The sequence below is a fragment of the Lissotriton vulgaris genome, unplaced genomic scaffold, assembly GCF_964263255.1.
Source record: "Lissotriton vulgaris unplaced genomic scaffold, aLisVul1.2 SCAFFOLD_3111, whole genome shotgun sequence".
NCBI lineage: Eukaryota > Metazoa > Chordata > Amphibia > Caudata > Salamandridae > Lissotriton > Lissotriton vulgaris.
In genome coordinates this window covers 95166-116971 of record NW_028250778.1, presented here as the reverse complement: position 1 = coordinate 116971, position 21806 = coordinate 95166, and the positions used below count along the sequence as shown (strand labels likewise).

Sequence of the window (21806 nt, the reverse complement as noted above, 5' to 3'; positions counted from 1 at the left end):
GGATAGTGATCAGGGACCTATAAATGGTAATAATATTGATGTTCTCAAACCAAATGGTATAATAAAGTAGGATTTGCTAGACATCAATAAGGAATGTGCGATAAAACTTGATAATGAACCCCAGGGGTCAGGACCTTTGCTCAAAGATCATGTTGTTGATATACGGAATTGGTCAAGTATGGTAGAAATGCTAGAACCTACTATTGCCCAGATTCAACCCCTTTCCTAAATCTATTTTACCTAAAGAAATTAACTCAGGTTTACTAAGCCCCTTGTGCGGCAGACAGGACTATAGTTGTAAACCCCTTATATGAATCTCAGGGATCCCAGGACAGCCTCAACCGGGGTTTACTATTGAAAATAATTTCAACCATCCATGACTTAGCATTTATTAAATCCTCTGATTTGGTGTCAGTACAATTTAGACAGGTACAGCCCAATACTCTTCGGGAGTCCACTATTACAACTTGGTCCTCAAGTGACATTGTTACTGAGATTTTTGGATCCAGGTTGATTTTTATGGATTGTGGAATCAAAGTCGAGATCTGGGCCTGTGTACAATATCCCCCGATCTTGAAGGTACTGGCCCTTAAGATGGATATGGGTTGTAAAATTGTTGAAAGTAACAAGTCAAATCCAGTACTTAGAGGTGCAGTGGGTCCATCAAATAACCAATCTTGCAGCTCTGGTTTGTTGATTACTAATCCCCAGTCAAGGAGTTGCCTTTGCGAGTGGTTACCCAAAAACAATGTGCGAATGGTCTTGGTTGCCAGCATCATTGGCAAAAGTGCCCCGTGGAGACAGTAATTGAACAACAGGAGCTACTGAAGATAACATAAACGAAATAAGTCTATGTTCCTGGAATGTCCACGGCCTGCATCATTTATAGTCTGATCCAGATACGATATAATTTTTAAATTCATTTGCATTTTTATTATTCCAAGAAACATGGTGTGAACAAATTACTCTTTTGTCCGGATTTAATGACTATAGTATTCCGGCAGTAAAAACCTATAAATATGGCCGTGCAAAATCTGAACTGTCGTGCTATATCGCAGCTAATTTAAACCTAGCTGTGGAAGTGGTAATTTTAATTTGGGTTGGTTATAATGCCTTGTTATATATACCTCTGCTTTAATGTTAGTATTTCTTAATGTGTACCTGAGTGCTAGTAAAAATAAGTATTTACAGCTGTATATCCTTCGGGATGTACTGATTGCATTAATACTCCAATATCCAGATGCTGGCTTAATAGTATCAGGTGATTTTAATTTGCAATTATTTCGGTATTCACAATCTAACTATAAATCAGGAGGTTTAACTAAGGATTGTTGTGACATTATGTCTGAGCCTGGAACCAGCCAGTTAAAAGAAAAATCTAGATCTACCCCCACATTTAAGAACTCTAAGCAAGGTTCAATTATCGATTATACATTTATTTCAGACAATTTGAAATTACATCTGTCTGAATATAAGGTAATCGGCCGGCCAGAAAGTGATCACAACCCCAGTTTGTAAAATAACACTTTTCAGTAGAATGTCTTCTTAAATCTAAGGATCTTCCCAACACGGCCTGTTCTGCATAGAACCTGAAGAGGCTGGTATGGAATTTAGCCAAAAAAGAGAACATAATGCAAACAGCTGAGGCATTGATTAAGGAATGTGATCAGGGTATCCAGGGTGACATGAATATGATTAATAAATGGAATTTTATCACAGAGTCTATTGTGGGGAAATTTTCAACTGGAAAGACTAGGAAAATTAACACCAATCTGAATATACAAAAAAATATGGGTTTCCCACAAACTATTAAAGTTAAAGAAAGTACTTAATAGAGCTGTTCGTGAGGCATACGCCCATAGATTTTGTCAGACCTACCTAGTGTAAAAAAAAACCTGAAGGAACTTAAGAAGACCTACAAACAAGAAATATGGAAAGAAAAACTTAAATATCAAACTGGGCTATGGAATAGCTTACTATCCGCCACTAAGCCAAATAATGCAAACAGAATGTGGGGGTTATTAATAAGCTCAAAAGGAGAGGTTGTAGGGCTTTTTCTGTAAATATACCTGAAACCAGTTGGGTAATGCTTATAACCAATTTGTATGGTGTATTGGTTTGGGTGGGAAAACACCCAGACAGGTTTGCTTTAAGTGAGGTAAATAATATATCAGTAACCAATGCGGGGAATGGAGAGTGTCTCAATGATCATGTTATTGATTCTAGTCCTGATCCAAATTTTGATTTAGAAATTCCAAGCTATAATCAAGTATTGACCCGGTTACGTGGGCTGAGAGCAAATGGTGCCCGGGACCTAATGGGCTACCGAATGCCCTGTTTCGTGTTAACAGTGATCTGTGGGCCGGCATTTTGCATAATTTATTTAGGGAAGTTTTGACATTGGGTGTTGTCCTGGAATCATGCCAAGGTAGTATAGTGCAACCAATTTATAAAAGCGGCCCAATGTCAAACCCTGCTAATTATGGACTAATTTCGTTGACCGGTGTCGATGCAAAGGTGTTTGTTTCTTGTCTCCTATTAGAATTGGAAGCTTGGGCTATGAAGGAGAGTATTATCCCATTTAGTCAGAATGTTTCCAGAAAGGTCAATCCACTATCACTAATTTGTGGGCTCTAACCTTAATCTTAAGGCAGCCTTCGACTCTGTGCCTCCAAATGTATTATGGAAAAAATTGTCAGATCTGGGAATCTCAAAGAAATTGTTGAAAGCTATTATACTTCTGTATAACAACACTTGGGTTCAAGTTAAGATTGGGGAGGGTAATTCCTTATCAAGGAAGATTAGAACATATAATGGCCTGAAGCAGGGCTGTGTTCTTGGCCCCTGCTTATTTAATTTATTTTTATCAGATCTTTCTCAGCATTTGGATGTTGTTAATGGGCATGTTCCTAGGATGGGGGGAGTGCAAATTAGCTACCTCCAGTATGCTGATGATACGATTCTAATGAGCCATACCCCTATCGGCCTACAAAGACTAATTACTGCCTTTGATGACTATATACAGCAGAATGGCCTTGAACTGAACGTTAAAAAAACTAAAGTGATGAAAATTGGTGTAGTCAAACAGAAGTTTCATCCCTGGAAGGCCAGAACAGGTACAATTGATATTGTTAAGACGTGTAGATACTTAGGGGTGATATTCAACAAACACGTCTTTTAAATTTCATCTTAAAGATCTAAGGACCAAGGCTGTGACATTGATCCATGCTTTTAAATGTTTGGAGAAAAAAAATCACTGAACTGTCAATAATAGGAGTTTATTCTTAAAGTAATCAAAGCAAAGTTACAACCTACCCTCATTTATGGTTCCCAGATTACAAGAGGAAAAGATGCGAAGGTGCTTGACTTATTGATTGTTAAGGTTTTTAAAGCAACCTTTAGAATTGCCAGGTCAGTGTGTCAAGCAGCAATTAGATTGGAATTCGATCTCCAAAGACAGTGCCTGGTATCAAAAGGATCTTTCTTAAAATGTATGGATGCATTGTCAACCCAAGCCCCTGCATCTTTAGGGAATATTTGTTGGCAAAAGTTGATAAATCTGCTTACACTGCTAAATGGAGAGCTTATATTTTAACTTCCCTACGAGATATCGACCTGCAAATTGAACTGCCAGCTCTGAAAATGTCCAACTATAAATTAATAAATGTTAAAAAAGCATATTAAAGCTGAATTGTTTAAATTGGACAAAATTGCATTAGCTGAGAAAAACTATGCATGGTACGTGATCAATTCATACCAATCCCCGCGTGTTCAGACGTATTTAAATGTTTTCTTTCCCGCAAAGTTAAAAAAAATGTTTTTAAGGCTACGTATGGATATAAACCCAACAAAGGAGGGCACTCGATCTTGGATCAAAGAGTGGCCGGATTCTAATTGTAGATTTTGCAGATGGCTACAGGAAACTCTTGTACATATAATATGTATATGCCCGAAGCTGATTAATCTTAGACTTTTCGTTTTGAAACATTATTTTCGGTTGAGCGGCGCGAAATCTGCCCGACAGGCATTAATCATGTCAATGTCTGGTGAATCGGTTCTATTACTATGTCAACTGGTAAAAATTTTAATGGCATTTGAAAAATGTCTAATATAGGACAGATCCAGTCTATTTTTATGGCCTTGGTGTTACTAGTTTTACACCAAAAAATCCTAAATGAAGACACCATGTCCTTCCTGTGGGAACACGTGGCAGTTGCCCTGCAGGAGACATGGGAGCTAGAGGGTCGCCCCATTGAAGGATTCATTGAATTTCGGAAGCAGGCTCTGAGGGATAGCCGCTTCGGCCACCCTAAAGGCGGGCTCTCCATATACATATCCAACAATCTAAAAGGCGAACTGAGTCAACTTAACTTGAAAGAAGACTGGCTACTGGGGGTCAAAATTAAACTACGGAACAGACAGCGATTGCTCCTACTTATAAATGTGTATATCAATCCTAACACCCGCACAAAAAAAGACCACCTGGCCAGATTTTGCGAAACCATGAATGATATAGCTACAGATTATCCCAACTCGGACCGCATCATCACTGGAGACTTTAACACGAACCTTTTCCATGGGAATACAGCAGTCTCAGAAGGCCCCAATCTGACCAGTATTATTGAGGATGTTCCCCAATCTAAACCCCCCATGCAAATTTCCAATACACTAGGCGAGACCACTGTGTTAAGACTTTACAACGCAGGATATCTGGTGGTGAATGGAAGATCAGCAAGCGATTCCCCCCCAAACTGGACCTGGTCAAATGGAAGAACAAAATCCTACCTGGATTTCGCTATTTGCAACTCGGATTTCCTGTCCAATTTGACCAGCTTCTCTGTTCTGCCAAGACTTGAGAGCGACCACAGGCCATTGGTCGTTTCCTTTGCCACAAACTTAATTCTCCACAAAAAGGCACCATTTACATACAAAGGAATACATTCCGACAACCTAAAACGCCTGAAATGGAATGAGTCTAACGGACAGTGTATCCTAAAAACAAGCAAGGATTTTATTACGTGTGCTCTTGTCCAAATGGCCTCCCCAACAGCAATATGGTCGCAGCTATGTACACATTTGATCAGACTTTATCCAGCGACAAGGCAGGGCCTTAACCGCACACCACCAGTAGGAGCAACAGCACTGGCCATGATACAAACATTAAAAAGAACGAGAAACAACGCACTGAGGTTGCTCTTAAAATCTCCAGAGAACAGCAACCTCCTTGACACATATCGTCATGCCCAAAAGGCATTTAGGAGGGCAGTTACCCAAGAGAGAAAGGACCAGGAATCTCAATTCTGGGTCAAACTGGTATGGGAAAGTAAACGACAAAACTCAAAGTCATTTTGGTCACTTATCAACAATATCGATCGAAACACAACATCATTCGGATCAGCGAACATTCAGGAAGCAGACTGGATCTTGTACCTAACAGAGCATTTCCAGGCACAAGATAGCCCTGGATTAACATGGGTTTCTGACACTGGCACGGGTGTAATACCGAATTCTTCATTCGATCAAATGCAGGGGCCTTCCTCATTTGAGGAACTGTCTGAAGAAAGAGTAGTCAACGCTCTTACCAAAGGAAGACAAGATGGAGCACCAGGCCCGAACGGCCTGCCGCAGAGGCTATTCAAGTCCGATGTCCCTTTCTGGTCCAAAGTGCTACTAAACTTTTTTAACTACACCCTGACCAACCAAACCATCCCGGATTCTTGGAGAGGTGCTACTATCCATCCCATCTATAAAGCCGGTCCACGAGGCAACCCAAACAACTACAGATTAATTGCCTTGTTGGACATAGAGGCAAAACATTTTGCAGGCCTCATTTTGGAGGATCTGAGACAATGGGTAAAGGATACAAATTTGATTCCTTTCAATCAAACAGGATTTGTTGCCAAATCAGGAACAATGACAAACTTACTGGCAACCTCCGCCATCATTGACAAAGCCCTCACAAATTCCAGGTCGATTTTTTGCTGTTTTGTCGACTTCAAAGCAGCATTTGACAGGGTGCCTAGGGTAGCGCTGTGGCAAAAACTGAAGCAGTGGGGAATCCCAGACAACATCTTGAACCCCATCATCCTGCTGTACTCTAATACATGGGTCCGAGTGAAGCTAGGGTCTGGCACGCATCTCTCCCGGAAAATCTGGACCTCTCGTGGAGTCAAACAGGGATGCGTGCTGGCTCCCCTTCTCTTCAATCTATTCATTGCGGACCTATCAAGCACCCTAGAGGAAGTAATCAGTCATCCATCAAAAGTAGGAGGCACGGCATTATGCAATCTTTTATATGCCGACGACTTGGCACTGTTCAGTCTCACCAGAGTGGGGCTACAGAGACTTCTGGACGCCTTAACGCAATACACAGCTAACAACCAGTTAGAAATTAACATGAAAAAAACTATGGTTGTCCCGTTTGGCAAAAAACGCTACAGAGGTGGAGGCTGGACAATAAACAAAGAAAGCATTTTAATCGGCCAATCGTATAAATACTTAGGCGTCCATTTAGACTCCAGGGGCAGTTTTACTAAACAGAGCACTGTGATAGCAGCGAAGGCAACAGCGTTAATGATATCCCTGGCTAAGTTATCGAGGAGACTCTCTGGCCCCACGGTTTTGCCCTTACTGGAAGTGCTTAGAGCAAAGATCAGGCCTACTCTTTCGTATGGTATAGAGATCTTCAAGGGAAAAATGAACAATTTCCTAAACAAACTGACAACCAAACTCTATAAGAAATTGCTTCACCTGCCAAGGTCCTCCTCGCCAGCACAGGTCAGACTAGAGCTGGGCCTAACAAACTATGAATCCTCGAATGTTGGCTCATATCTTAATCTGATCCACAAACTAAGGAAGGCAGAAGCTGGTACCTTGGAATTCCTGGTCTGGAATGAAATTAGTGTGAGCAATCCGGAAGGAACTTACGGTCGCCTCCTAAACGACTATATCCAACAAACGTCTGCTGCAGACCTCTGGGCCCTCAACCCAAGCCAGACTGCCTTCAAAAACACAATCAAAAAAGTCATAAGACTGAAATCCCTGATCATGGACAAAGCTCTCCTTGCGAAACGTAGCCATGCTTGGGCAGTAGCCAACTCCTATAAACGACTTCATCCAGCAAATTATCTGTCAATAACATTTTCTTATCATCTAAAGCGATGTCTGATCGCCCTAAGACTGGGAGACTGGCGCTTCCTACAAAATCTCCCTGCATGGCGTCAAAAAAAGGTTGATCAAACGTGCAGAGGGTGTGGGTCAGCAAATGAAACTTTTTTGCACGTGCTTTGTATATGCCCCTTCTTCATTTCCCAACGCAGACGTCTACTCAGGCCGGAATGGAACAGGCTGGGAGTTAGGACTTGCAGACACGCCATTACTGCAGCTCTGTCCTTAGAGAACACTGACTTAAACATAAAATTGGCCAAATTTGTTCAGTATGCCTACAGACTCTTAGAAAAAGTGGACCACTGTGCAGAATAATGTGCATTTAACTCCACCTGCATTGTCCGGGAGTGCTAATTTCTAAATTGACGTTGCAGTAAGCACTGATAAGAAAGCTACATTGCACTCTGTTTTTATTTTTTTCATTTTTTAATTTCTTTTAAGTTGTAAGATTGTATTAATGTGCTGGAAGAATCTTTTAAAGATATGTTTTTATATATCTAAATAAAGAAAGTTTAACACTAGTTTTAACGGTTTATAAATTCAATTACTTAATCATTTTTGTTGCGATGGTATTCATTTGAAATGTAACAATAGCTGGGTTACCATCGCAGCAAATTGATGCATTTTTTGCACATTACCACTTTGATAGGAAGGGGAACTTAATGATTATTTGTCAGAATATTTCTCTGTTATATCAATGGAAATAGTTTGTACTGCACACCGTCACTTTAAAATGTATAATGTGCAATAATATCCTGTGATTAACGATGTACGGTGGCTAGATTTGGGCTTATCGATATGTTTATAAATTGTATTTATGGGACAGTTTTTCATATTATGTGATGAGAAGATGTTTTGTTTGTAATGTAAATGTGTTTTTGTTGGAGATAGAAGATGCTGGGATTGCAATGATTTTAATTAATCAAGCAATACAGATGATATACGGACACCAGGACACTGCTCCAAAAACCGGGACCGTCTCGGGAAAACCAGGAAGTCTTGTCACCCTTTATGGAGTAAGCAGTGAATTTGAAACTAAATGCTCTTTAAACTGAGGTGGTTGACTTTATAGCTTGAATGTGGGCTGGAGCAGTAGGCTGGCATCCTATTGCTCAAGTAAGCTAAACTGTTCCTGAACATAGGCGTTTTCTTGTCAGAGGACTGGCATGTAAAGACAGGTGCATGTTGTAATAATGAAAGAAAGAATGTCAGTACCGTGGAACGCTCTGTTGCTTGCATCTCGCCAAATGTGCAAAGATTCCCCTTGCAGCTGGTCCAGAAAAAGGCTTCTCAAATGTTAGAGCACATTAGAGAATTCCAACAAACGGTATCCATCCATTGTAATTTGCGCTGGCCCTCTGAGGCCGAAATCTTCTCACAATGCCCAAAATGATTGGAAAGAAAGGGTTTTAAGCAACTTGGAGAGTTAGAAAAACGTCAGCCTAATTCAGTGAGCAAGCTGGAACATAATGCTTAGCTGCCTGCTTTGAGTTATTTACCTAAGATGAGAGACTTCTGCCTTTGAGGGGGAATGACCCAAACATTAATTTTATCAGTAAACTTTGTCGGGCAGGCATTTCACGGATGAACCTCTTATTTCTCATAGATGCAATGGTCTTTCTACTTCTGCTCCTATAACATGCACAGAAGTTCCATTATGGTACTCAGTGGTGAAAGATGCCATTATTACTTTCCAAATTCATTTGTTTAAAAAATAAAAATAAGCATTATTGTGTTCAACTAAGTTTTTGACTTGTATCACCAACAAAAAGACTTCATGATGTGCAATATAAAATTATACTTCAAGGTCAGGGAGGGGTTTAAAAGACGGCCATGGTCATCATTTATGTTAATTAATTTACTTAATATGTTGTTTGTTATCCCACGCAAATTGTGTTGCAGTTATTTGAAGACTTTGTATTCAATTAAAAGATGCCATAAAAAGATCGTATAAAAGAACTCTCGGATACTGTTCTGTAAAAGAGGTTATAGAGGGGAATCCAGAATTTCAGAAAAGAAAATTGGTATATGGGGTGTAGATCAGGGTAGCCTAAAGAATGAGGATTTCCTCTATTGGAGGGTACACACTATCCTCAAACTGTATTCCTAATTAACGGTTTAAACGATGATTGAACAGGTTAGGTTTAAGAAGATTCTTTAAAACACTGGCTTGGCTGTGCTCTCACAAATGGGATTAAGAGCGCTCTATAGCAAATAGCCTATAGCCTTAAAATCTGCTGGTGCAGCCTTTGAGTTTTGATACTGAAATTTCAGTTTCCAGATTGCCATAAGTAAGGATCCAAATAAGTGCTCGGACAGGAAGAGAATTGGAGGGTGAAGACGCAATATACTGCATGTTTGCAGGTACCTCATGTCAGAAGGCTTAAAATTGTATCTTGATCTTAACCAGAAGCCATCAGACATTTTAGGATTAATTTCATAGTCTCTTGCTCCTTCATTGTAAGGTACAGTTTGTATACCGGCTTGGTACTCTTAGTATTGTGAAGAGATTTTCGAGGCTTGCAAAGGCTATGTTGCAGTAGCCCAGATGAGCCATGTTAATAAACAAACAAGATATTTTTGCTTTGTGGGAGAACGATTTGCATTAAACACAATCAGAAATTGGTGTCTAGGAAAGATGTGTTTATTTAGGTTTGTGAAGCACACCTGTGTGATCATGAAGAGAGCGAGGAAGACAGCAGTGAACCTACTGCCAAGCCACTTTAGATGCTGGTGGACTCCAAGAAGATATTAGAGGAGAGAATGTGGCCAAATGGCTAAGGCAGACGACCTCAGGAACCAGGTTCGAGTCTCGGCAGGGACGCTACACATTCTGTGAGTCTGGGCAAATCAGAATCTCCCCATGCCGAACAAAAATGAATGTGTCCATCTAACAACTGGTGCTCATGTAGAGTGCTTGGATACTTTTGGGTCTAGTTCGTGCTATATAACTCACAACAAAAAATATATATATACATATATATCAAACACCAAAAGTTTGGTTCGCCATGAATTTATTGAGGGAACAGCAAAGTCCATTCAGTCCAGAAAACCCTCACTTTCATAAAATTTCAGCCGACGCGTTTCGTGCAGTTCAGCACTTCTTCATAGGCTGTGAGCGTCGCTTCCGCAAGAGTCATCACTTAACTCGGCACTGAATTATAAGCAAGTTTTCCGCCCCATCCATTCATGGCAAACCAAACTTACGCTTGTGGGCTTCTTTACAAAAGGCAACTTTTGGTGTTTGATGTTGAGCGGCTTAGCCTGAGTCGCTAAGGAGCCTCGCTGCACGTGTGCAGCCCTGCGGCAGCACCAACCGACGCTGCAGCGTTAAGGAAGGGTGAAGCCTTTGATGGATGTCATTCAGCAATACATGCAGTCTCGCTGTGCCCCACAACCCACTGGGAATTATTTTGTCTTATTCTTCAACAAGAGTCAGGCGACTCACTCGAGAAGAAAACAAAGCACTACAAGTACCAGCGTGCCACCAGTCCGGTGGCCACGCCCTGAGAGGCGGGAAACTTGCTTATAAATCAGTGCCGAGTTAAAAGTGATGACTCTTGCGGAAGCGACGCTCACAGTCCACGAAGAAGTGCTGAACTGCACGAAACGCGTCGGCTGAAATTTTATGAAAGTGAGGGTTTTCTGGACTCAATGGACTTTGCTGTTCCCTCAATAAATTCATGGCGAACCAAACTTACCCTTGTGGGCTTCTTTACAAAAGGCAACTTATCAGTGGGTCGCAAAGTGATTAATTTGCTAAGAGGTTACCTAAACCACAAGATGGGTCTCCCCTATTGTGGTCCACCGAATTTAAAGGAGCAAAGAAGTTAAGTTCCATCAGTGTGCACATTCTGCCCTATAATTGAAATTGATGGCTGTGCCACCTTGTTGTGCCTAGAACCTTTACTGGAACTCACTATGGAGGAAGACTCAGATTGCTCACAACTGCTAAGCAAAACTTTGTTAATTTCACATATACAAATTACGGTAAAATCTGAGATTAGGCGAGGTTGACAGGAAATCATCAAAGCCTTAAAGTAGCATGTTTTCGAAATGGTTAGTTGCCTCTGACTCAACTGATGTTATACAGTATTTCACCTCACAAATTCAAAGGTGGCTGTGTGCTTTGCTGACAATCCGGACACCACAGTTGATGACAACTGTAGTGACATTTGGGGTACTTGAGCAAGGAAGGATACCTATTCTTTTTTCACACAACTTTTCCGCCCCAGTTTTTCAAGTTATCTGATAGAAATTCATCGATTGCAACTGGGACTGGAGAAATGTATTTGAGACCCCAAGGCAGTTGTGCTTAGATCTGGCTTTACGCAGCTGAGCCAAATAAAATGTTTAAGGATAGATATCAGCAACAAGACATGGTCTGAGGTTGCACGCACAGAATTATAGATGGGTAACAGTGAATTACAGGGAAGTTTTTCACAGAGGAGTTCTGAGTGACATCAAATAGACAACGAGAGTGAAGCTCGAAGTTGTGTAGGATGTCACTCCGAGCCAGAGATGAAAAACATCCCGCCAATCCATTTTTTTCACATCTATAATTTTATGTAATGTATGGCACCAAAACCACATGCTCATCCTTTTAACTACTACCCTGACCCAGGGGAGTAACAAGGGAGCCTTGTATATAATATAGCCTCAGTTCTGTGCCCACAATGTGTGTGTGTGTGTATATATATATATATATATATATATATATATATATATATATATATATATATATATATATATATATATATATATATATATATGTTCACTTAAAAACCCATAGGTTTCAGGCCTTATATAGTTAGGAATTAGCATTTTAAAAAACATTGAAATTGCTCCTATATAGTTAGTTGTACTAACTATATTTTGCGCACCCGCAATCCACTGCTGATGATGTCACATATTACATCATTCATGACATGGTCAGTGACATCACTGATGACATCATCCAGTGACTGTGTGTTTCTGTAAAGTTTAAATATGTTTTACATATTGAAGAATGAGTGGATGTATAAGTGTCTGGATGAAGGATTTAGTAGGTGCGTGACTGACTGTATGAGTGAGTGATTAAATGTGTCTTACTAAATGCATGGGTTAGTGACTAAACTGTCTGAATGTGTGCATCAGTATGTCTGTTGTTGTGTAAGCTGCTGCATGTGTTGATCAGTAGCTATATGAGTGGCTAGATGGGTTATTGATTGGTTGCCCAAGTATTTGAATGGGAGACAGTGTGTTTGTGGGTGGCTGGGAGGTGTGTGACTCTGTGCATAGATGTGTGAGCAGTTGATTCACTAGGTGTATGAGTTCAAGAGTGCATGTGGAAACAGCTAAATGGGCTGTGGACTGTGTGCATGGGTGTGTTGGTGTGTGCATGGGTGTGTTGGTGAGTGAATTTATATCTCAGTGCTACATGTCCAAATAAGTACATATGTAAAACACAGTGCATGTGAGAGGTGGCATATATAAATGACTATACATGAGAGCCAGTGAATGTGCGAGTGGCTGTATGGATCATTGTGTACTTGTATCAGTGATTGTATAAGAGAGTAAGTATGTGTTAGTATATGTTTGAATAAGTAAGGTGTAGTGTGTATAACTGTATAGTTGAGGAAATGGAAGTGTGATTGATTCTTTGCATGACTGACTAGGTGTGAGTGTAACTCCATGGATGAGTGGCAGTGTGTGAGTGTCTGTACAGGTGTATGATTGCATATGATAGTGTTGTATTGATGAGTGACTGTATGTATGAGTGATTCTATGGGTGAATGAGTGAATGTGTGTGTAGACCTAGGAATCAGTGAGTGCATATGTAGTAACTGGTATTGGTGTATCAATGGTTTCAAGAATGGTAGTCTGTATTTAACACTGGGTGTATCAAAGGTTATATTAGAGTGTGAGGAGGTGCATCGTATTATCACATGAATTATATCATCAGTGAAGTGATCAGTGATGTCATTTGAGATGCCATCAGTGATGTCACTGACCATGTCATGAATGATGTAATATGTGGCATCATCAGCAGTGGATTGCGGGTGCGCGAAATATAGTTAGTACAACTAACTATATAGGAGCAATTTCAATGGTTTTTTAAATGCTAATTCCTAACTATATAAGGCCTGAAACCTATGGTTTTTTAAGTGAATTTACAAGGTTTTTAAAATGCTAATTCCTAACTATATAAGGCCTGAAACCTATGGATTTTTAAGTGAATTTGCAACGATTTTTATTTATTTTTTAATCGCGGGGTACGCGCACGGTACGCGTACGGTACGCGTACAGTGCGCGTACCCCGCGATTTTTTTGAATTTGTTTTTTTTTTTTGCCCTTGGGGGTCCTTTTGGGACCCCCTGAGAAGGGCTAGAGGGTTGGGTGGTCTCTACCCTGCCCCCTTTTTGTGTTTTCCACTCTTGTTTTGGGCTCTCTTGTGCCTCAGTTCTCCTGAAAAACAAGATGGTGGCCAACACTTCCTGGTTTGGACAGTTTGGAATGTTGACAGTCGACTGCCAGCCAATCAGAAACTCGCTTGCGCACGTAAAGGTACACGTACCGTACGCTTACGGAGCGCGTACGGTGAGCGCATATAGATATATAATTTGCTCAAATTCAATTTTCTCAACAACTACTGGAGGGATTTTCACCAAATATAGAAAAGGCACTACTGCATACCTGTCCCTACCATTTTGCCAAGTTTGGTGTAATTCCGTTCAGGCTGTAGTCGTATCTAAAGGTCCCATAGAAAATGCCATTAGAAAAATTTCAAATTCAATTTTCTCAAGAACTACTGGAGGGATTTTCACCAAATATAGAAAAGGCACATCTGCATACCAGGCCCTACCATTTTGCCATGTTTGGTGTAATTCCATTCAGCCGTTCGGGCTGTAGCCGTGTCTAAAGGTCCCTATGGAAATTAACATGGGGAAAACACGTTTTGGGACCCCCCTTTCGGCCCCCGCTTGACGAATCCCCCCGAAACTTTCAGGGAAGGAGCGGAGCTGGCCAAAATTCTGGAAAATTACAACACAGATTCCTCAATCGGCGCCAAAGTTATTCCCAATAGAATGTTGAGCGCATATAGATATATAATTTGCTCAAATTCAATTTTCTCAACAACTACTGGAGGGATTTTCACCAAATATAGAAATGGCACTACTGCATACCTGTCCCTACCATTTTGCCAAGTTTGGTGTAATTCCGTTCAGCCGTTCGGGCTGTAGCCGTGTCTAAAGGTCCCATAGAAAATGCCATTTGAAAAATCTCAAATTCAATTTTCTCAAGAACTACTGGAGGGATTTTCACCAAACATAGCAAAGGCACATCTGCATACCAGGCCCTACCATTTTGCCAAGTCTGGTGTAATTCCATTCAGCCGTTCGGGCTGTAGCTGTGACTAAAGGTCCCTATGGAAATTAACATGGGGAAAACCCGTTTTGGGACCCCCCTTTTTTCTCGGCCCCGCTTGACGAATCCCCCCGAAACTTACAGGGAAGGAGCGGAGCGAAGCAATTTTAAGGAAATTACACGCAGATTCCTCAATCGGCGCCAAAGTTATTCCCAAAAGAATGTTGGGGATTTCCTATGGCAACTAGGTCCTAACTATATATACCTACTGGCGACCGCCAGTAGGTAATATATATATATATAGCCTCCTGCCACTCACCCCTACTCCCTGGTTTCGAGCACTGCTCTGACAAATTCATAGATAGCCCAGTCATAGTAGCCGAACTCTGACTGGGTTGGTGATAGTGGGAAAATCCTTTTGTTATCAACTGTTGCTACATCATAGCAGTGAGTTGTTGGATTTGAATGCAAGTATTCAAGCCGTTAGTTCTCAACTAGAGCCATGCATATCATATAGAATTATTGATGGGTATCAGTGAATTACAGGGATGTTTTTCACAGAGGGGTTAATTCTGAGTGATATCAAATAGACAAGAGCAAACCTCGAGTTGTCTATGATGTCACTTACAACCCCGAGGTGAAGAACATCCCTGTAATTCACTTTATACCCATCCATAATTTTATATGATTAGCCCCAAAAATCGTCTGCCCCTGCCCTGCGCAGGGGCAGAGGTAGAGGATAACAGGAGAGCTATACATAACATGCCCTCTCCTTCCTGAAGCAAACATGAAAAATAAATATTTTACCTGCTATCTTTAACCAAATCCAGCTACTTTCCATGCTTTACCCCTCATGCAGCTGTGTTTTCTGCGTGCAGTTAAAGCAGACAAGCAGAGCTGCGCTAAGAGGTTCTCAGAGAGCCCGGTCAACTGGCCTGAAAGACCTTTATGATATCACAACAATTTGTAATCAGTTTTGCAATCACCTGTTGTGCTATCGAAGCAAGATGGCATGACTATAAAAAACTGTAATAATGAGAGCCATGCATAACAAACTTATAACTTTACAGGGAACTAGGCACACCATATGGCTTGAGCCTGTTGTCTGCTCTCGTGCTCCTTATTGCTCTGCAGCAAATCTATGTAATAAAGTAAACATAAAAACTCGAAGTAGAGGATTTGTAGCATACATTGTATCGGTACCTGCTTTGGAAATAGATGTCACTACATTTGACTAGGCAAGCTTTGGCTTTGGACTAAGTACATCAACAGATTAAAATAATTAAAAAACATACTTATTGTATTCTGCAGCGTGGTTCTCATTGTATTGCGCCTGATCGTCAATGCTATAGCTTGTCTGGTAAAAGTCTGTTTTAAAGTTGTCAAAGCCAGACATTGCAAACCTATAAGAAATGAAAAACACAATATTAATTGTACGGGGATTTTGTAATACAGTTTAGGAGATTTCTATAGTGTTGAATTTCCCAATGTATTTTCATGGGAATAGTGCTCTTAGGGGACAACATACAGAGGCAGTAAAAATACTCTGGTTAAACATGCATGGCCAAAATGCATATTGGTTTAAAAAAATGGAATCCACAAAACGTTTTTAGGCCATTTTAAGACTCGTTTTGCATTCTATTAGCATTTGTATTAACTAAATTGTAGAATAAGACTCGAGCACAAAACAGTACAAACTAAAACGTTTAGTTTAAGCTAATGCAAAGATGTGCAATTTGCAACTGCTGGTGAGTTCAGAGATTTACATCAGACCCCGCACAGATTGTAAATGTCTCAATCTGTGTCCGATGGAGTGCAGGATTCAAGCCATTACCTTATGAAAAGATGTGCAGAAGGAACGCATTTCTAAACGTGCGCTTCTAGGATTAGGAAAAACTACACATTCAAAAAATATTCTCTATTCAAATGAATTTCCTTAAAAATAACTATTTTTAGACATGCCATTCATCCGTCAAAACGTTCACAGATTGGTGCATTCAATACAAGACTGCCTATAATACAACTTATCGTGTTGTTTTAAATAATGTGCTAGTGTAAGTGCATGTAATGCAAATATGACCCGTAGTTAATATTATGCTATTATTTAAATTGTGCTGAATGTCCCAGACCACTCTGATAATGCCCTTGGAACGCCACTTTAAAACATTCACAATTTATCTTGCTTTTACTGAAACTCTGCAATAGGTGCCACAAATTCAGAAAATATGACTGCAAATGTTATCCGTTTGAATCTATTAAATACATTATTAAAACATATTACAGATATCAAACACTGCACTCACAAGCAACCAGCCTTTAACGCAACATAACATGTTCATTTATAAACATGGAAGAACCAACTATCTTACATACAACATTTGCATCATGATTTCTGCAAAATGGGAGGTTAGCCAATATTTAGATTTCTACCTGTCTGCAGATCCTGTTGCCTATTTCAGGAGCGCTGCATGACGGAACAGCAAACCTATTCTACATGGGACGACATCACCAGTAAATTAAGATTTCTAAATAAAATTCTTACAATAGCAAGCCAGTGATTAGTTTACTTGTGACTGATATAGCTATTTGAACAAATCTACCCAAACTGCTGCTCTACGCACATGTTTACATCTGGTAGCACAGGACATTTGAAAAAGTAACACCCAAAACCGAAGAGCAGTAGGTTGTAAGGAAATAAAAGTAAACCGTATTAACATGATCCTTTCACTCAAAAGCAGGTCTTGCAATAAAAAGGTTCTAAAATGGTAAATCATCATTGACACTCAAATACATAAAAAAGGAAAACAAAAAAATGCCACTTCAAACAAATATTTTGCTAAACAATTGTACAACTTTAAATACCATTTCTCTGGCGCGTCCTTTAGTAAAAACTGGTTTGGGCGAGGTCAATATTTAACACAAACACTGGAAAAGACAATAGATCTGGCTTTGGCAAGCTGTGCAAGGTTTTTTTTTTATATACCACAAAAAGAAAAACAGAATACAAAATCTGGCTAAAACATTCGTGCATAAAAACTTTTACATGTAAAAACATAAACTTGTGAACCCATTTCACTAGTGATAATTTTTAATAACAAGGCTTTCAGTTGTTTATGGCAAAGGTAAATACCCAGGCAAAACCAACATAAATATCTGGCAGAAAATGTAGTGTAAAGTGATAAAGCATACACAAGAAAAAAGTAATAAGAGTTATCTAACTTGGCACCCAAAGTGCAGGCAATATAACCTTTAGGTATTTAAAGGAAGTATTTTATGTGGAACTGAACAGTGTGCAAAGGCTTTATGTAGTCACTCAAGGTGAAAGGATCCAATGAGTTAAGTGATAGGACCCACTGCCCTACAATATGGTGGGCAGAAGCAAAATGTGATTGACCACTCAACAGACCAAAGGATGAAGTCCTTATCAAAGGCTCCTCTAACTAAAGATACGATGTATGTTTGTGAGGAAAAACAACAGTATGAGAGGACAGACTAAGAATATCTCAGAGGAAAAACCTAAGAAGGTAAATAATGCATAATACATGTAAACCCATTATGGGCAATGATATGGGTGACATGACAGTGTATTAGTATATTAGGGGCCCAATTCTTAAAGGTCACAAAAGGGCACCCACAAAGATATGTTCTTGCACGGAGTTTGCAGAACCAGTTCCAGGAATTGTACCCTTAGCAACCTTTTCAATATTGCATGAGCAAATATATGTGTACCTTTGCTCACCCAACAATCTGCTGAGTGATTGCAAATTAACCTACCCTACGACCCTGTTTTTTCCCATCCTGGAAAAAAATACACATTTCTATTTAGGCAAGTATTTTTTTCACCATGCTCGCTGAGCAAGAATTCTTAATGTAAATAATTCTTAACATGTTACTGTTCTAATTATGCCCTGGTTCTTTTTCGTAATTCAGTTTGTGAGGAACGTCTTGGGAATTGTTTTGGAGGGGGAAATATTTATACCAAAGCATTCAACTGACTTTAAAACGTAACTGTATATAAATTCAGAGTTCACTTACGATTAAAGGAGATAGGTCACAGTCCGACCTTTTATACTTGACTAGATTATGTAATCTTTGGCAAATGCGTTTTTCTCACTTTGTATTACTAGGGGTGTAGCTTGGTTAGTAAGATTGGGGAGGTGTGAGCTTCAGATTTTCCTACAATCACTCCGACATATGAGGTTACAATATATTATAAGAGGGCAGGGTGCATGAGAGGACATTAAGGGGCAGTAGAAGGGGAGAGGAATGCAGATTGGTAGAGGAACTAAGTGAGGAAAAACACAATATTTTGTAAACTTACCAACATTTTTGAAGACTTTTAAAACAGTGAAAGGCAGAGAGTGTTTATTATTGTCTTTGCGTATGTAAAAATCCCAGGTGAAATCCTACAAACACCTCACCATCCCCGACTGAAAGCACCTGTACCCATCTATTTACCAGAAGAAAAAAACGTATTATGAGGGTGTAACACACAAAACATCCCCGTGAAGCTACACCCATGTGTATTACATTGCCTTGATTGTCACATTTTTATTCCCACGTGCTTTATAATTAGTGATCCCGGTTTTATGGTATTTTTTTTAATTTTAACTTTTCCGTCTGTATTTATCCATATTTCTTTTTTTGCGATCTTATTGGTACTTATCCATATTTATTTTACGTTCTGGGAACAGAAGAGCTGAGGTCTCGTATTTCCTAATTTATTAAACTGATAGACGTGCAATCAAACTTTGATGCCTGTGTGGTTTTAGCACATTACACAATATAATAAACTAATAAGCCCACATAAAAAACAATTAGGATAATGGCATACATACCTGTTGAGATATGCAGGAAGTTAAGCAAATCTCATTTCGCTTTCTTACTCCCTATGCTTCCAATACGTACAGCTATTGGCCTGAAAATCATTAATCTTGCATGGAGAGTCATTCAAAAGAAGCCAAATTATATGTATTTTCCAACTTTTAAAAATAAATACAGGCAGGAAACAATGTTTTCTGTATGCATTTATCCGTAAAAAAAAAATCAGTAAAAACGGAAAACAGGGAGCCCTATTTATAATTAGCCAAATATTTCAAGTATACAAGTAGGTGAGCTCTATATGTGCTGTTAAAGGCTTTTTAACAACTACGCATGTTTTCATTATCAATATTTTATACTTCTATTTTAAAATGTAAGCACTTTGCAGAGTGCTCTAGTATCCTTTGACCAGGTAGCACTGAAGCAATACACGCAATATGTAATGTACTTAAGCCTACTAAAACAATTACATTCTTTATCATTTGCATACTCATTTAACACCATAACATTACCGTAATTTCTGCAATTTCCTATTTCAAACATGTGTGATGTATTAACTTTACAAAATTAAGTTTACACCTTTTAAAGCTTACAAATATGAGGAACTAGGATCTGGTAAGGTTGTCTTTAAGAGTGCAAGAAGGAGCAGGCAAGACATAGACCACTTTTATTAGCGGTATTAATTTGTCTGTGCGGAAAAGGGAGGGCGATATTGTATTGTAATTGCATTTATATAGCGCTTACTACCCCGGACTAGGCGTAAAAGCACTTTTTCAGAGAGCAGCACGCCACTCCGGAACTCAAGCAGGATCAGTTTCGAACCAGTACAGTGAAACATGAAAGCAATTTGAGCGGTGGACAGGCCAGTCAGCTACTTGGATTAAGAAGGACAGCGGAGGGACAGAAGAGGGAAAAGGCCTGCCCTCATATAGGGCCTGCCACCCCCAATGAGGTGCTGAAGCGCTTCTCCCGGCGAACAGCATGCCACTCCGGTACCCTCAAAGGACCAGTTGCGGACTAGCACAGTGAAACATGAAAGCAACTTGAGTGGTAACACCAGTCAGTCAATTGGACTGAGAAGGACAGCGGAGGGACAGAAGAGGGGAAAAAGGTTTGCATCTACATAGCGCCTGTAACCCCAAATGGGTTGCTGAAGCCCCCGCCTGGTAGCAGCACACCACTCCGGAACCCACAAGGATCAGTGGTGAACTAGCAATCGAAACATGAAAGCAATTTGAGTGGTGGATATTAATCAGCCACTTGGATTGAGAAGGACAGCGGTGGGATAGATGAGGAAAAAATGCCTGCATTCATAAAGCGCCTGTTACACCCGATGGGGCGCTTAAGTGCTTCCCCTGGCGAGCAGCACGCCACTCCCGAACCCATCAAAGGACCAATGTTGAACTAGTATAGCGACACATGAAAGCAACCCGAGTGGTGGACGATATGCCAGTCAGCCACATGAATTGAGAAGGGCAGCGGATGGACAGAGGTCTGCACACACACATAGCACCCGCAACCCCCGATGGGGTGCCAAAGCGCTTCCCCTGCGAGCAGCACGCCACTCTGAAACCCACAAAGGAACAGTGGCGAACCCGCACAATGAAACATGAAAGCACTTTCAGTGGTGGACACCAGCCAGCCACCTGGATTGAGAAGGACAGCGGAGGGACAGAAGAGGAAAAAAAAGGCCGGCACACACACAGTGCATGCCACCCCCAATGAGGTGCCGAAGCGCCTATTTCTAGGCGAGTAGCATGCCACTCGGAACCCACAAAGGACTAGTGGCAACCAGTATTGTGAAACACAAAACCTGGGAAGTGAACATGCTAGCTTGCCACCCTGATCGAAATGGACAGTGGAGGGACAGAAGAGTGAAGGACCCAGACTTTTTTTTTTTGCATCACAGCAGTAGTAGGAGGCCTGAGATGAGCAAATAGGGGTGTGAAAGTGAACAATCGGAGGGAAGAGTCCAGAAAGGCTGGTCTTGGGGGATCATCACAGCAAAAGAGGTGTCAGATGGTGCAAGGAGGGGTAGAGCCGGGGACAGTCTAGAAAAGGCCATTCTGGGGGTCACAGCAGTGGCACGGGCCCAAGATCAAGAGAGAGTGGATGCAGAGGACACACCAATAGAGGCATAGGGTGAGAAATAGGGCAGTGCACTGGAAAGTGTAGCAGAGAGAGGCCTGAGATGAGTCAGAGTTGAGGCAGAAGACACACTGAGGAATAGGGTGAGAAACAGGGCAGTGCACTGGATATGCAAGACCAGAAGAAAGCAACAAATATATATAGATCCACAAGCACATGAAAAGTCTACAGATGCACAAATGAAGAAAGCACATGTAGATTAACGACACTGATAGAGGCATAGGGCGAGAAACAGGGTAGTGCATCGAATATGTTTTTCTCTTATCTTTTTCCAAAGGGGGAAATCAACAAATACATAGATCCAAGTACATGGAAAGCACATA

The 21806-nt window shown here is 40.5% G+C and overlaps 1 protein-coding gene across 6 annotated transcripts in view; it reads right to left on the bottom strand.

The window, feature by feature from the left end:
- Positions 1–21806, bottom strand: part of YIPF5 (Yip1 domain family member 5) — a 116543-nt gene that overhangs the window by 82480 nt on the left and 12257 nt on the right. For all 6 annotated transcript variants that reach the window (XM_086950662.1, XM_086950663.1, XM_086950664.1 and 3 more), the window contains exon 2: positions 15810–15917. In XM_086950662.1, coding sequence (XP_086806788.1) covers positions 15810–15910 — 101 coding nt within the window. In that variant the 5' untranslated portion in view covers positions 15911–15917. The remainder of the gene's footprint in view (positions 1–15809; positions 15918–21806) is intronic.